General features: G+C 41.7%; 1 protein-coding gene across 2 annotated transcripts in view; it reads left to right on the top strand.

Moving 5' to 3' along the window:
• MYO10 (myosin X) overlaps positions 1 to 17347 on the top strand; it is a 161081-nt gene that overhangs the window by 70869 nt on the left and 72865 nt on the right. For both annotated transcript variants that reach the window (XM_030471577.1, XM_030471666.1), the window contains one exon: positions 13091 to 13278. In XM_030471577.1, coding sequence (XP_030327437.1) covers positions 13091 to 13278 — 188 coding nt within the window. The remainder of the gene's footprint in view (positions 1 to 13090; positions 13279 to 17347) is intronic.

Here is a 17347-nt window from a genome sequence, read left to right as displayed (position 1 = left end):
ACTCTGGTTTACTTTTAGTTAAGTACACATTGCAGAGGAGACTGGCTTAGCCTTGGAGAGAACACCATAAACCACACAGCACGGATTGTGCTGCAAGATGCACAAATTATGGTGTTTGAGCTGGCACTGGGATTACAACTGCGGTTGTCTTGTCTCTGTGGCCAGCGGTTAGTTACTGATGTAGGAGGGCGAATTTCAGCAGAGCAGCAAATTAGAGAGCAGCCTTTGCTGAGGTGAGAGGCAGGTTGGGAGTAACTGCAGTATACATTGTGCAGGTCAATATGGAAGTTTTCAGTGTCAGATCCACCCTCGTTTGCCTGAGTTCAAGCAATAAACAAGTTTCAAAGCTCACCTGATTATTTTTTTCCTTTTGAATTAAGCTCTGAAGTGCCAGGTAGGCACGTTCCCCTTTGAAGTGGTGATGATTTGACGCATGCCTGTCTTGTTTAGGTGGAGAACATGTACCCGTGACCAGAGAGGCATGCTGCTGCATGGGGTGAGGTGTGGCGGTCCTTCGGCCACCCTCCCCTAATGGAGAGACTGGCCTCAGGGGTTGTCCAGCGGCTGGGTGTGGTGGCCAGGAGGGGTGGGAGAGAACATAACTTATTTTTGCTCACTTTCAAATTAGGATTGCAGCTTGCCCGCCAGTAATTATAACCATCTGTGATGTTTGTGTGCATATGTATAAAAACTTCTGTACCCGCCACGTAGACATGTAGTGCTGTAGCAGACACATCCACATCAGAGGGAGGATGATGGTAATTAGGAGCTCAGTTTTCGTGGCTGCCTTCCTTTCTCTCTTCAGCTGAAGCAACAAGCATGGAATAACTCAAATGAGAAAGCAACATTTCGCCAGTTTTTATAGAAGGTGTTAAACTGGAAAAGTAGTCTCATCCCTGACAAGGCTGCTTGCAGAGCTCCTAGCCACTTGATTGTGCTGAATGTTCAGTTACCTGTTCTTAAAAGGTATATTCAGTTATTTATGCAGCAATTTTTTAATCTACTTCTGTTTGTTTACTTTAGCAGCATGTTCAGTTGTAGTCTGTTAAACTTGCAGTAATTAGATAATTCATCTACTTTGAAGTCATGAAGGTTCCCTGAGGCGGTCTTTTGATGTTTGTGCAGTATTAATCAATAATCAGTGTCGGGGGTTTTTCAAATCCTGTTTGCAGACACAGACACTTTAGTATCCAGGTCAGTTGTTCTCTGTGAGTTGTTTGTCTAGGTTTTTGCATATTCATTTTTTTCTGAGTATAGTAATACTTAACTTCACATCTGGTGTAGGTGGAGGCAGAGACACAAAGGAAGATCAGTAGAAGACAATGGTCCCAAAGTGTTTACTTATGAAGACAAAACTGTCATGACTAATTTCTTAAATAGAAAAACTTGAATGCACTCCCTGCAGAAACTGAACCTAAAAAGATTGTGTATCAAGGACTCGTACACCATCCTGGACAGCTCAACAGCCTTGGTCTTTGGTCTCTCATGCTGCATGGTATAAATAAGTGTGTGCCACAGACTTTAAAAAAAGCTTTGGTACACACAAATTGTGTTGTTAATCAGTACTATAAAATTCATATATATAAATATTATACATGTACATTTAGACCAAGTCCTTAGTTATTAGACTAGCTCCTAGAACTATATTTATCCTGGTCTTGTCTGCAACCCTGCTGTGGTTGCACAGCTCCTCTCCACAGGCATCCAATGCTCTAGAGCAGTCTCAAGTAACCGGTTTGCAGGATCTGCTCTGTGGTCACTGAGGAAGCTGCTGTTTATTCAATTGCTCCGCTTTTACAGTAAAGAAATTTTAAAAGTGTGCTGGTGAATCACAGTATGTTTCATGCCTTCCTGTCCCTATGTCCATGGAAAGATGGGGGAAATTCTCTCCACCAGCTTTTTCAGTGGAGGTGCAGAGAACAGAGAACGCCAGTGCTAAGAATGCATGACAAATGTCTGTACATAGTTACTTACCTCCATAATTAGCATGTTATGCTTATACACATCAGATAATGTTTTCAAAATGTAGTTCAAAGTGAGTTCCTGTCTCCAAGCATTAATTACAGCTTCCATTTCACATCTGTTACTAGAGAGCAGCAGACAAAGATCTATAAAAACACAGCAGGCTTTTAATTGGAAATCTAGCGGAATTTATTTCTGGTGATTGCCATTTCTAAAGGATGGTCAGTTATATAGATCAACATTTGTCTGCCAAAGGCCAATTATCTTAATTTTTTATTTGGTTTTTTTTTTTTAAATATGTGTTGGAGGAAGAACATAGTTGTATTGATGTGAGAAGTAAACAAATGCCATCAGCTGGTTAACTGACTTTGCTTCTGAATTCCTCCATACTACAGAACTTGTGGGACTGCTAATAACCACAACAACAATAAAGAATGTTCATCTGAACTTTGTCCTCAAAACTGGGGGATTTTAGACATTCATATTTTCAGATCTTAGCAAATATTTCGGCCGGAGGTGTTGTGATGATATCATTAAATAGGGACCTGCTCAGAAAGGTCCGTGTAATTGAGTATACTATTGCAGCTACGCAAACACTTTGCAATGTATGCGGTGGCCATGTGTATGCAATGGCCACATGTATGCAATGGCTACATAAACACATAAATTTATACTATGGTTAGCAGCACGTTAGGTACTTGTTGGTAGCCTGCTGTGTGTATATGCTGCAGTGATCTTGCCCTTCATCATCTGTTTCTGTGAGACAGATAGAGAGGTGGAGGGGGTCAAAGTTTTATTAAAACGTCAAAAATTTGCTCTTTCTGTCTGCTCTGTACCAGTATTTTTCTTCTCATATGGTTGGTTGGTAGGAGCGTAAGTAATACATGCAGGGTCAACAGGGTCAATTCCTGTTGACTTTCGTGAGTTTTGAATGATACCTAAGCCCTACTTAACAATAACCTCATATTGAAAACTGCAAAGTAGAAATATAATCTTACGCAAGTTTTGTCATTGGTGATGGTATACTTTGCTAATGTCTTCTCGGACTTGAAGGCTTCTTTTCGTGGGGTTTTTTTTCTCCACACCTGTATTGGATGTCACTGATAATTCTTACAAGCTGAAAACAGAAAGTAAACCAGCATGCAGAATCAAAAGGAAAATTTTTCAGTCATTTGCGTAAGTGCTGATAACAGCTTAGTGCCGTTCAGTCACAGCTTTTGCAAATGGTGCTGAATGCTTTTGCGTGTGCCTTTGCCTCGCTTGCAGGTAAGTTTTGGCTACTTTCTGTAAGGGTCTCTTGCTCCCAGTCCCACAAAGCCATTGAAAGGAGGGCATGAATTTCAACTCCAAAACTTAAGCTGCTTGTCTGTCACCAGCACGTTTTCTTTGCAGGAGTTAGGCTTTGACTGTAAAGCGAGCTGCACAAAATTTACTGCTTTTGCTACGCTGTCCAACTGCCTTATTCACATATTCCAGCAGTTTAATACTAAAAGGCCACAGACCACGTATTTAAGCTGAGAATGAATTAAATTACTTTTTTAGTTATTGTCTACCTGCATAAATGGACTACTGATTCATAGCCAGGCTTTTACTTTTATTTGAAAAGATGTAGTCCATTTCTCCAAGCAGCTTCAGCTATTTCCTTTTGATGTCTGTCAGTCTTTCCTTTTTAAAAGCAAGAGGAGTCCAAAAGTTAAATTTAGTAGGTTTTTGACTGCTAATACCATTTACCATCTTAGTGCTGATTTCTAGACCCACAGCTGTTTGGCAACAGTTCAATGCCATCCAACAAACTACCTGGCATAGACTTAGATTTCAGTTACTCTGGCTTTTGATTTTTGTTTTCATGCTCTGTTAAAGCATAATTCCTGCTCCTCCTGCTCCCCTCCTAAAAAAAGTTCTTTCTATAGAAGACGTCTCAAAACATTGAGGACCATGGAAGTTGTGAAACTCTGGATATCAGTGTGTAGAATATTCGCAAGCAGATTGAAACAGATTTCCAAGCTTTATGTTAAAAATATTACTCCAGTGTACTAGAGACACTGCTTTTTGGTGTGTCATCTACCAGCATTTCTGTTTTACTTTGCATGTGTTTTCTCTGAAAAGCCCCTTCATCTTCCCAAGATGAATCTATAGGAAGGAAGACGACCATTTTTTTCTTTTCCTTGCTGGAGGGTGCGTTAGACCTTCAGACAGCTTTGAAAGACTCATTTCAGCATTGTGCAATAACAAAGCGGGAAGAACTAGTGTGTGGCCACAGGCCATTTGAAATGAAGTGACAAGCCATGGGGTCGTCGCTCTGTGGGGCCTTTTCTGATTTGAGCTAGAGATTGCCTGTTCATAGTTAAGCTGTGCACACAGATTACTACAGTCTGATGTGCAAAATCTCCATTCACATGCTGTAATTCAGACCATGAAAATGACAAAAATCAATGTCTTATCCTGATCAGTTGTGGGTTTTGTTCAGGACGTCATCTCTTCTCACCACTTGGCAATGATGGAGAGAGATACTCTTCCATAACTGTTTGTATAGAGTCTATGCACAAAAGATCATTATCCTGACATCCAGTAGATAGGACTGCTACATAATAGAGATTGTATAGTATTACTTAGCAAAAAAGTGCAATAAAAACTAGGAGACTTGGTCCTTTTTGTACAGAAGAAAAACTGACGGAAACCTGGGAAGTTCTTAAATAAGGAAGGATGTCTATCTGGCATCAGTATTACTGTCTGTTGGTTTGGTTTTTACCTTTGGCTTTAACAGTGCTCTTTTATCAGGTTTTCTCTGTATATTGATTTAATATTTCCCAACTGTATTTTTTTTTGGTGCAGATTTTGAGTAACGCTTGTAGAGTTTCCCTGAGTATATCCATCTACATGGAACAGTCTGTTCAGTAGGAGGAAATTAATGCAAAAATAAGATAAGATTAAGCTATGAGTGTATCTTTTAACCCATGGAGAGCTATTAGTTATGTGCAGGTTCTTCACCATCTCTGAGCCCTTTGTGGAGTTAAGGTGAAAGATATGACTGCTTCTGTGTGCTGTTTTGGCTATTTACATTGGCAGGTAATGTAACCAAAACCTAGTTTCTGACCCTTAAGAAACAGACAGATCTAGGCAGTTTCAGCTAGCTGTCTAGAACAAGAACACTATGAATATGCAAGGTTGAAGCTGTAAGGAGTGGAAGGATTTGCTTAGTTTAGAAGTTAAGGTTGCAAAGTACCACTTTTTTCATGAAGGGGTAGCATAGCCTTTGCCCTTGGGGGGCCTTGGGCACAGGATGGTGTTGCTTAAAATACTCTTGTAGCAAGGAAATCTGAAGGTCACATTAGGAGGTTGAAGGATCAACATAACAGACAAAGATGCATCTGCGAGGGTATGCTGTTGCCCGATAGTTGCCTCTGATCATCTGAAATCACATATTTAAAAAAATAAATAAATGGAAAATCTTCTTGTGTACCATGCCACTGAAAACAAGCAAAAAGCCTGGCTTTGAAAATACCTTGGTCTGGTATGCCTTGCATCTGATCGGTGCTTAGCACAGGAAGGGAAAAAGTGACCAGGGAGGTAGTTGGTAGAAAAGACAGCTGCAGCTTACATCATGGACTGAAGCACATGGGCAAGTGCAGCTAAGCAGAGTGAATGTGCCTGAGAAGACGCTTTTCAAAAACAATGTCAGGGAGAACATTTAGCAGGTGGGTCTTAGATGTGAGTAGCTGCCTGTTGGCACTTGATCTTCTTGGTGATGTTCTCTGTCATGTTCTGGTTTCCTTCTGAAGGTCCTTTCCTATGTATGCTAACTCGTGCATTTGTAACGCAGCTTGTGTGTTTACAAACAGCTCATTTTGTCATTGATCCTACAACTGACCTTGAGAAGAAAAAAGGACAATTTAGGGGTCGTAATGTTGTGCTCATCGAAAAGCAACATGGAGATAAAGACAGGCAAAGCTGAAGTAAATTTAGCCAGTTGGAAACCCACCATGAGTCACCAAACATGGTGAGAGCTGCAGAAGTCTAAACATGAGGATGATTATAGAGCGTGACATTTCCATCTCGGAAACAGCTTGATGGGTTGAAAACATCTAAAGTTGTAGTTTAGTACTTCATTTTGATTATGGTTTTTAAGAAAGGAGCTTGGCTTCAGACATGAGACAACTGGATTGTGTCCCACTGAAATTAGCATGGGGACTAGCTGAAAGATGGGGTATACTTATCATAGAGAGGATAAATCAAGGTCCTACCATGAACAAGGGCATTAATTATCATCCTGTTTATGGCATACCCTTGCCCCTTCTGCCGCTTCCCTTAGAAACATGCCAAAATATGGCCCAGCCATCCTTCTCTTTGCTATGCTGACGTGTATGTGGTGGTTGACCTAGTTATCTTTGCCTTAGAATGAACTCAGTCATGGTTACCATCAATCCCTTTACCTGAGACATCTGGGAATGACTGAGGCTTTATCTGCAATGTGGGGCAAACTCTTCTATTCCCAGGTTTTGCATCCTGACACGTTGAAATTTGGTGTTAAAAACTCCATTAAGTTTGACAGCTATTTTGTGGTCTTTCAAATGTTGTCTACCTCTACACGTTCTCTGAAAGCAGTGGTGTTGTAATTTGGTAACATTACTATGGCCACGATGATGTGAAGGTATGAAAGACTTGCAAGTTGTGTGGAACAGTCATCAGTGATAAAGTCTAAAAGTGACATAAAAGTCGCTTTCTAGTCAGCCAGTTGCACTGCAGTTTTATTTGGAGTTTCTCATATATTAAGGATCAACCCAGAAAAATAATACCTGCTGACTAAATTGTCAGGTTGATACTAGCACCCCTTTAAAAAAAGACAACAAACCCTTACTTTTCAGATTCAGTTCCTTAAGTGACTCCAGGAAAGTCAGGCATTGCTCAAAACCAACCCAGAAAGGTAATTTTTGAGACATCTGTAAACATGCTTTTGTTTCTGTAATGGGGTAGATTTTTTTTTTTCCTTGTCCCAAGGCAGAAAGTCTTGAAAGTGCTTTTAAGAGAGCTGGACAAAGTGCTGTTTCTCAATGTTGATGTATGTATCTGTAACAAAACATCTTAATTCTGTATTTGATTGGTTCCAACATTTCTAGTACCAGGTTGCAAAGAATATATTGATTTTTGGCGTCCTTGAAGAAACACAGTGATAGAAACTGAAAAAAGCAGCCTCCTTGTGCCTGTTTTAATACTGCAAGCAGTTTTAATTTCTGTTGGGATTGTTGATCAAAGACTTGCTTCAAGAGCAGCACATACTGCCCTTTGACAGAGTCCTCCAGCCTGCTCTTTCCTTCTCTCCCACTTTCCCTGTAGCATGAGATATGCAAAGCCTGAAAGAAGTCATCATGGTTGTCCTCATCTCCCCCTGTCCCTTTTTTTTTTACCCTTATTTATTTAAGAAGGAGGAATGGGATGTCTTGAATGCTGGAAGTCTGGGAAGTAGAGAGGTACCTTGATTTGGAGGGTGAAAGGAGGTCGTGAGAAGAAGTGTGGGATAAAAGTGATGGCCTTAAATGAGAAAAGCAAGCTTGAGTACAACACAGAAGTCATAAAGGATCCTCAGAAGTAGAACAGTTATTGTCAAGATGCAGAAGTCTTGACATAAAAGGGAAGAAGTGGAAGGTGGATGATTGCTGGATATGGAACAAACCTGAAAGGATATACCCCCCCCCAAAGCATCTGTGAAGGGGAGAAGATGGAGAGGAAGGTGGTCCTGCTATATGTAGTCTGTCTGGTTTATAGGACCAATGAAGTGATCTTGCATTAGGGCAGTTTCCTTTTTCATTGCTTTTTCTGCGTAAAGAACCTGAAAAAAATTTGGAAGGGGAAATTTCTTGCTCTACTTTTTCCTCTTTTAGTCTTGCCATTTTAACCTAACTTGAAAAAGTATATTTTAACCACTTAAGCTTTTTACATCATTTACATTTGTTTGGCATCAAAATAAAGTGAACTGTGTCTTCCTTAAAAAACAAATCCAAACCTCTCTGTTAGACAGGACAACTCTGGCCACTGCAAGTTTTTCTAGCGTATTTCTGTGGGTATCAGAAATCTTTGTGAGCTCTTGAACCTTGTTAAAGAACTAATTGTCTTTGAGTGTTTGAAGAAAGTCTGGGGTGATTTCAAGACATGGGTTCAAAGCTGATTGCTATCAGAAGGCAACAAGCAAAACAAAAAAGCATTCAGAGGACTGATGAAAAATCTCTTCCTTTCTCAAGCACATCTTTCGTTTTGACTCTTGAGATGCCATTGCTGTACTGAATGACTCGCTGAGAAGACAGGGCTTGAACTTCTAATTTTGAAAGTCCTTAGAGGATCAGCAAACAATCTTATTTCCTCTTTTTTGTGCTAAAAAGGGGAGTAGGAGTGTCTGTGCTTTGTGACCGAAGTGTTTTGAGAGATGCATTGTCAACATAAAATTTCAGTAAAAATTTGGAAGTGGAAAAGGAACCCAACCTTGTAATATGATAATCAAAGCGCTGCATTGGGTTTTGGGCTGAATAACTCAAATTAATTCTTGTGTTTAAATAAATAGATTAGCAGTGATCTGATAACAAGTTGTTGCTGGTTTAGTCTGTACCAACCAAATTAAAGGGTTTGCCAGTGGCTCTGTCTAAACTGTTGAGTCAGTCACATAACAGAAAAGTAAACTGTCCTCTTCATTGCCATGGATTTAAGAAGTCAGGCTTGTGATAGGAGCTCTACACAGTATTTCTCTCAAATACCCCTCAAGCTTTTTCAACTGGAAGTCTTCAGAAACCCTGTCCGCTTGCTAGTGCTCTGGCAGATGTATGAGCATTTTTCCTATTCATAACTGCTTTGGAGTGCTTTCATTAAAGTAAGTAATTATTGACTGCAAGGATCAGATTAGAAACTGCAAAGAACAAAGAGAAAATCTGATTCACTCTTTTTAAGCTAAGTGGAAGTGACATTCTTATGTGAAAATACCTTTTCTGAAATTTCATCTAAATGGCTGCCTTGTAACGTTAGCATAATGAAGTAATCTAGAGATCCTGCTTCTGACTGTTAACTTCTTTAATTTGCCATATGCTGATGCCTGGTGCAGAAATAGCGTTCAGGAGACAATACCCATCTGCTGAACAGCCCTGCATTTTTGTGCACCTTTACACTGGTTTAACTTGCTTCTAAGGTGCTTGCACTTGCAAAACCAGAAAGTCTGCCCTCCCAAAAAGGGGTTGTTGGGCAGCTGCTCAGAGCCCCCAGGGGATGGAAATCAGAGCCCCAAGAACAGGGAGGGAGGTGGTGAAGTGGTGCTGTTTGCTCTTCTGCCTGTGGGTGCAGGTCACGCTGCACCTCAAGTCCCTGACTTCGTGGTGCTTAGAGGTGCCAGGGTAGAGGCTAGCCAGGAGTAGGATCTATTGTTCATAAAATACTGCTACTAATAAGAGCATGTGATAGTTACTGGATGGGAAAGTGACTGGAAGTGATGTAGGAAATTATTTTTGCAGCAGATCTTGCTGCTGCTGAGTATCCCAGAGGAAATTTAAAAAGATTTTTGGAAGATTTGTTTTTTTATAGGAACTTTTTTAACACTGGGAATGATTTTTAATAACAGTGCTGCTTCAGCTCATCAATACCCTGCTGAGCTTTCTTTGGTTAAGGTGAAACATTCGCTTGGCCCAGCTAACTTCTGATTAGTCCATGCAGTTACCTAGTTGTGTCTGTTCCTGTGTTGGATTATGACATTTGGTAGATGATAAATCTGATCCTCTGTGTCTGTGAAGAATATAGCTTTTCTTGTGATCTTGCCTTGGGATGAAGAAGTTGTTTTTTGAGGGCTTTATTTTATTCTGTCTTATATCATTATAATTTGATGGCGATTTGTGCACACATTTAACTTGTTTTTCATAGGGGTAATACATACTCAAAGCACCAGAAGACTGGAGCCACAAAACTGGAGCTTTTTCAGTAGAGGTTGTGGTTCTTCAAGTTTTTGCTGAAAGAAGGAGAGAGAAGGAATTTTTAAAATATGACATGTCCTAAGGATCAGGTGATTCCAGAATTGTTTTCACTAGTACCATTTCTGCTATTCACCAGGTTTCTATTATTGCCACAATACACTACCTTTTCTCTATGGTACCTTACATGAATTATGAGGCAATGAAGCCAGCTGACTTTTCTTATTCTCAGTAATGACTAATATTCTGGAAGTGTTGATAGAATTTTTAAAAGTAATGCTTAAGCCATGTGAAAGACTGCCTCTTGTCAAGCGAGTCTGTGCAGAAGTGGGCTGCTGTCACCTCTTACAATATTTTCCGTTTGAAATAGGAGGAGCAAGAAAAGTCGCACTGTAACCAGTGGTGGTACAGTTTTGCCAGTGCTGTATCTATCACAGGAAGATTGGGCAGCTGATAATTTTGTGCTGTCAGGTTCTTGATCATGCAGAATCTATGGAGTGGATGCTTACAGTTATGAAGTTAGATGTTACCATATTTCATGGGGATTTTTTTATCTGAGTCTTTGCCACAGCATCTGTTGTGATGGTGTGCCTGAAGTTACTCTTCTTACAGTTTAGTAAGGCTTTTGTCAGACTTTAGTAAGGTAAAGAGGAAGTTCTGTAGTTTTATTGGTCGTGCTTGCACTGTATTCTTGTAATCAAAAAAACCTCTTTCAGATTTTGCTCCTGCAGTCTGTGCTGAAATATGTATCAAACTGAGGAATTTTGTTCTCAGAGACTTCCTTGTTAGTTATTTAAGAGCCCAAAAGGGGATGATCCCAGGAAATTAAGCTGTTGTCTCAGTGCTGTAATTACCCTGTGATATGATCTTGTGTTGAAATGGTATCTTTCCTCTACATGAAACCTTTTGAGCTATTGCACAGCATGGGGGGTTTTATAAAACACACAGACTTTAAGTTCACAGCTCTGTAAAAGGTACTTGAGTTGCAGCAAGGAGGAATATTCCCCTCACAGCTAATAAAATTGTCATAACTTCAAGGACACTGCTGTAGTTCCCTTAGCAAAAGCTCTAAGCTGCTGCTTGTGTCGGGTCTGATGAACAGGTGGATAACGGGGAATGTAACAGCAGGGTAACAGTGAGAAAGCAGAGCTGATACACAGTGATAATTACATGTGAATTAAGGAGGAGGGAGGAAGGTAGATGTGGAATGTAAATGCTGTGGAAGGGACTGGCAGAGAGGAAAGGAAAACGGGGGGGAGACGATGGCCCCTGGTCTCAGTGAGTGCCCCCATGAGAAGAGGAAGGCTGCAGGAGCAGCATGTGGGGCTGCGTTTCTGTGGCATGCAAGATGCTGCTCGCCTTACCCAGCCCTTTGTGAGTAGGGTGCTGAGGAGGTGAAGAGAGCCCCAGTCGTGCTGTCAGCTTCACAGCTGGCTCCTGTCAGCATGAGAGGGTTGACTGCTGGTGAAGCATCTGTCTGTACATGGGGACCATGTTACAAGGCTGGAGGCTTTGAAGGGCTGTTGGGCCAGGTGTCAGCTTCCCGCCTGCAACCGCAGAAAAGGTGCCTGGCAAAATGAAATTAGCATTACAGTGATAACACCGCACACATCAATTAATTCCACGTGCCCCAAATGTGCTGGAAATCCTGGAGAGAGCATGCTTCATGTTATCTCCTACCTCAGTTCAATTTTATCTAAAAAATGTATTGAAGCGCATAGGGAGTGACTGAGAAATAAACAGCATTGCATATAGACTGTTCCAAATGATGACAGTACCGCAGCCTAATGAGTTAAGGCAATGGGAATGGGTATAAGCTGCTACCTGGGTGGTTTTAACTGATGTGTTCTCTAATTAAAGTGGGATAGAAATGAATGCCTAATCAGCTGCCATTGCACAGCAAACTAGTAATAAATTAAGTTGCAGAATCCCAGTGTTTTGAGAGCATCTGCCAGTTCACGTGCTTTTCTTAGGACCTAACAGCATATAATGGTGCTAGTGTCTACTATAATGTCTGCTACTTCTGTTTTAAAAATGCATAGCAGAGAAGGACTTGGATACTCTACATAGAAATACAGACTTTTGCACCAATACCTGGGGGACAGTCAGGTTTTTAGTAAGTCCAGCAAGTCCCTACAAACACATGAGAAGCTGCTGTAGACCAGTGCTCATAGGCATTACTGTGCATCTGTAAGCAGTGTTAAGGCAGGGATTTGTACAGCCAAGAAGCTCTGTGCTGTAGGCGGGGAAAGCATGAAAATGTGACACAGGCGGAAACAACTTTTTGTAAAGGAAGAAAGCAAGCAAAAATAGAATCATACAATCATGTAGGTTGGAAAAGACCTTTAAGATCATCAAGTCCAACCATTACCCCAGGACTGCCATGTCCACCACTAAATCATGTCACTGAGGGCCTCATCTACGCAGTTTTTGAACACTTCCAGGGATGGTGATTCCACCACTGCCCTGGGCAGCCTGTTCCAATGCCTGATCACCCTCTCTGTGAAGAAATTTTTCCTCATGTCCTGTCTAAACCTCCCCTTGCACAGTTTGAGGCTGTTATCTCTTGTCCTATCACTTGTTACTTGGCAAGAGAGACCAGCCACCTCCTCTCTCCATCCTCCTTTCAGGTAGTTGTAGATAAGCGATAAGGTCCCCACTGAGCCTTCTCTTCTTGTTGAACCTCATACCATTGGCCACAGCCCATTGATCCAGCCTGTCCTCATCCCTCTGTAGAGCCTTCCAGCAGATCAACACTCCCACCCAACTTGTTGTTGCCTGCAGATTTACTGAGGGTGCACTCAATCCCCTTGTCCAGATCATCAATAAGGATATTAAGCAAGAGTGGCCCCGATACTGAGCCCTGAGGGACACCACTAGTGACTGGTCGCCAACTAGATGTGACACCATTCACCACCACTCTTTGGGCTCAGCCGTCCAGCCAGTTTTTTACCCTGCAAAAAATACACCTATCCAGGCCATGAACAGCCAATTTCTCCAGGAGAATGCTGTGGGAGACAGTGTCAAATGCTTTACCAAAGTCCAAATAGACAATGTCTTCATCCTTTCCCTCATCAACCAGGTGGGATTGCTAGGCTTTTGCAAATGTGTATTTGTTGTCTTTCATTCGGGAAGAGTTAATCTGTTCCACTCTGTGTGTAATAACAACTCTGTGGTGGGCTGTGTGCTTGCAGACCTACATTGGTTCCATAGTTGCCTCTGTGAACCCTTACAAGAGCATCCCGGGACTGTACGACTGCGCCGCCATGGAGCGATACAGCAAGCACCATATGGGAGAGATCGCACCTCACATCTTTGCAGTGGCCAACGAGTGCTACCGCTGCCTTTGGAAGCGCCATGACAACCAGTGCATCCTCATCAGGTAAATGGCTGCTGCCGCTGCTGCTTTGGTTGCCCCTGCCTTCCCAAGTGATTTAGGAGCATGGGTTTGGACCACATGGAGAGGAGAACTCCAAAAGCACACAGGCTTTTAAACCATCAGTTTTGTGGACCTCTAATGAAGTGTTAGATTTTCTTATACAGCTTACAATTTCATTTAATGAAAAAAATCTATTGTATTTTTGTGCAATTTTTGCTACTCACCCATCTAATGTTACCCTAAGTGCTTTCCCCACTAGTTAAAAAAATCCCTGTGCAGCTCAGTAGTTTGTTACTACTAGACCCTAAATCCTGTGTCAAGAGAAGAACAAATAACCTACTACTCTTGAGAAATGTGGTAAATAAGAATAGCAAAGGAGAAAACCCTTCACATTTCAGCCACTTAATTCTGCCTGATTAATCTTCCTTGCTTAATCTTGTTGTGCTTTAATTTAACAGTGATAAATAGCTTCCCGTTTGATCCACTGTGTCACTGGTACTCAGGATCTTGCTGCTGCCCAATGTACATTGAGAGCAGTTGGCATTTCAATAGCTTTTCGCTGCTTTCAGCTTCTCCTTCCTTCTTGCTCCAGAAGAGCTGAAAATGCAGCCAGCTCTTTTCCCTTTCCCTGCCTGCCAGCTCAGCTGTGTTGGCTCACATGCAGGCAGGGAAACCAAAGCCTTTCCTGCAGGATCGGGAGGAGCAGGTTGGTGGCAATGGCAGTGTGGCACCAGCCATCGAGCTCCCAGTGGGGGGTGATGTTTGGGGGATGATGTGAGAGAGCTTGTGTTTCCCTTCCCTCTCCTCTCTCACCTTCACAATGTTTTGTGATTAAGCCTGTTTGCAGTACATACTAAGTGTGGAATGCTCTTCAGACACAAGGTGACACAATTTCAGCTGTCTCACAACCTCCGCAGGGGAGCTCTTGTGATAGCCATGGGACCATGGCATGGGCAGAGAGGGGAATGAGGCAGAGTGAGAGCAGCACCTTCTGCAGTACACAGTTTCTACTGGCTTTTAAGATCACAGGCTAGTTTGCAAGGCTTCCTGGGTAAGAGGAGGATTTGGCACAGGTAGTTCAGCACCCGAGCTGTTGTTAGAAATGTGGATCAGATGCAACACATCTAGGTCTAGTTCCAACTTTCTGCAAGTTCTCAGGTCACAGTCCCTGCCTGCCCTTGCCTCTAGGCGTGTTCTGCCTGGCAGTGGCACAAAGACAGAGGGAACCGAGTGTGGTTTTCAGCTTTCTTCAACTGTATTTCTCCTTTTTGTTATTTAATACATAGTACTGTGCATGCAAAGCTGAGTCCAGGTGACACTCCAAGAAAAGACCTTTGTCATGCAAAAATAGCTAGCCTAGAGTCATGTTTTCACATTTTAATGCCAAGTAGTTACTTGTTAACAGTCCATGTACCCAAATTTTGGGAACCAAAATAATTTCTAGTGCCTAGCAGGTGGCCCTTAGTATTTTTGCCGTTTTGTACTGGCTCAAGTACCTTCTTTTCCTAACAGTTCCCCACAAGCTGCCAAGAGAAAAGCAGGTTGTGTCCTAAAAAGGCCATAAGCAGAAATCTCTGATATTCCAGAGGATTCTCCAGCAGTTCCTGCTCTGTAAACCATGGTAAAACTTGGTTAAACAGATAAGCCATAATATGGAGAAGTTTTGCATTAGCAGTCCCTTTTAAAATTCTTTACTGTGATCATAGAATCATAGAATCACAGAATAGTAAGGGTTGAAAAGGACCCTAAGATCAAAAGTTCCAAATGATTTGTGTAAGTTCAGTGTTTTAGACGATGGTCACAGTACAACCTTGTGAGGGTATCTTGTTTCTGTAGGAATTGGGGGAACGTGCAATTCAAATAAGAAAAATAAAAAGTCAAATCTACTTTCCTAAAACAATATTATCTGCTGTATCTGTGGAGGACTCGGAGCAGGGTTTTTTTAAGACTACTGAAGGTTTTCAATGGCCCTCATGAGATGGAGGAAAGTGCCTGTCGTCGTATACTTAGTTCGGGGCATCAGAAGTGGAGGTATTACACTGTGCTCGTCAAATTCAGCATCCTAATTGTTCCTGCGTCTTTTTACTGGCTTAGAATTAGATGTTGCAACAAGTCACCACCAGGCTTTCTTCGTTGCTACTGGTATTTCCTAAAAACGGTAGAGTGGAGCTCTGCACTGTCTGAATTCAGGCAAATATTCTGGTCTTGTATTTAATGTAAGAGATGATAAAAAGGAAAATTTGTTCCTTCATGAAAACACAATTAACAGTTGCATCTGTTTAAAATGAGTGAATTGTTCGTGTAGGCTTCACACTCTGATATGCAGTTTCACCTGCTCTTAACTTCTGGATCTTGAAAACTCAGTGGCAAGTTGTAACAGCCCCATGAGGTGAGGTGCTGAACTGTTTCTGCTGATCCTCTGGACTTGAAGTGCCCTCTGCTGGCCTCCAGAATTAGTTCAGCTCTGCTTTGGAGCTACTTAAGGCATTGCGTTCAAAAACCTGTGAAGCTTCTGCTGTTTTGAAATGCTCGGGATATTTGTCGCGGCGGGGTAAGATGTGAAGGTTAAGGCGAGAACCTGAACTAAAAGCTGTCATCAGCAGTGACTCAAAGCGTAATATAAATGTGAGACCATTTTTCTAGTATAACCACCCAGACCAGAGGTGGGAAGGAAGGAAATGCAGAAGAGATGATATTAAGTGGAGTCATCCAAAGATGCTTATTTATCAGTCTGTGTTACACAGGCTTATTTTAGTACATGAAAATGCTGCAAAAAGACGACTTAGCAGCCTAAAATGTCAACAAAATGGCATACTGAAGAAGCTGTGCACAACCTCTGCGTTGGAATTTTTAGAGTTGTGAAATGGGATTTTGCTCTCCCAGGCTAAAAATTCTTTATCTGGCTATTTATCTGTTTTCTTGTAGACAAAAACATCTACATCAATGAATGCTCAGCTTCGTGTTCATCTGAACCTTACCTCAGGGTCCAGTTTAATTTAAAATGGGAGGAAGCCCACCACAGTTAAATTTGATGCTACAACAGATGTTAAAAAGAAATAATATTAACATCTTTTGATTTTTTCAGCTGGGTGCCTCAGCAAGAGCATGAAGGGAGTCCATCTTACTCAAGGAATAGCCAAGCAGCTTGTCCTGATGTAGGGAAGGGAATCAAGTTTCCCTAAGATTATCTATCTGATGTTCACAAGTTGGGACCAAGTTCAAACCTCCACCCCTTTCTTGTAAGAATAGGAAAATATCTTTAGGGGAGGTTTGTTGTTTTATTTTTTTCTTGCTACTTTATTTAAGGTGGTCTAGTGTGTGCACAAGCAAACACATGCTCTTCTCTCAGATGCAAGAGCAGTTAATATTACCTGAAAGCACTCAAAAAGAAGCGTAAAGCAGTTGAAGGAGCAGCAACAGTCACCCTGAATGACATTCAAGTCAGTGCCGCGAGTGTAAAATCAGTCTGACACCAGTTTGTTCTCTCTGTTATCATATGATGGCCTGACATTTTTGGGTTTTGTTGTTCAGCTTGAAAATCAATGTGAATAAAACTAGTCTTTGGATGAGACCCAGACTTGTGATGGGAAGACATTCTTATGAGACTGACACACCAAAATTCACATGGGCCTCTGATGAACTGTATTTGCTGAAGGGGCCTATTTTGTCTGTGTGTATCTGTCTCTGTGGTTTTAAAGCTAGCAGACAGAACTGAGAAGTGATTTAGAGTGGTGCTGATGCTGCCTCACTTGGGTTATGTCCTTCAGAATGAGGAGTCTCCCTCAGTGACCCTTTTCCACTGCTGCAGTCTGGAGCCTATGCTGAGATGCTATGCCTATGTGCCCTTAGCGAGATGCCCTGCATAGAACAAGTCATGGAGAAAGTCTAGAGATCTCCTAAGTGGGGGCCTTGTGGGTTGCTGTCACACTTAATGTATTCACAATATTGAATGTAGTGATGTGTAATGGGCTGACACTTGAACTCATGGTTTGGAAAGGTTGCTGGAAAGGTTGGCTGTGCACTAAAAAAAAATCACCCTTTTATTAACCTTGGCAACTTCTTGTAGGCATAG

This window comes from Strigops habroptila, chromosome 1, assembly GCF_004027225.2.
Source record: "Strigops habroptila isolate Jane chromosome 1, bStrHab1.2.pri, whole genome shotgun sequence".
Classification (NCBI taxonomy): domain Eukaryota; kingdom Metazoa; phylum Chordata; class Aves; order Psittaciformes; family Psittacidae; genus Strigops; species Strigops habroptila.
Note: the sequence above shows the minus strand (reverse complement) of the source record. Positions and strands in the feature narration are given on the sequence as shown.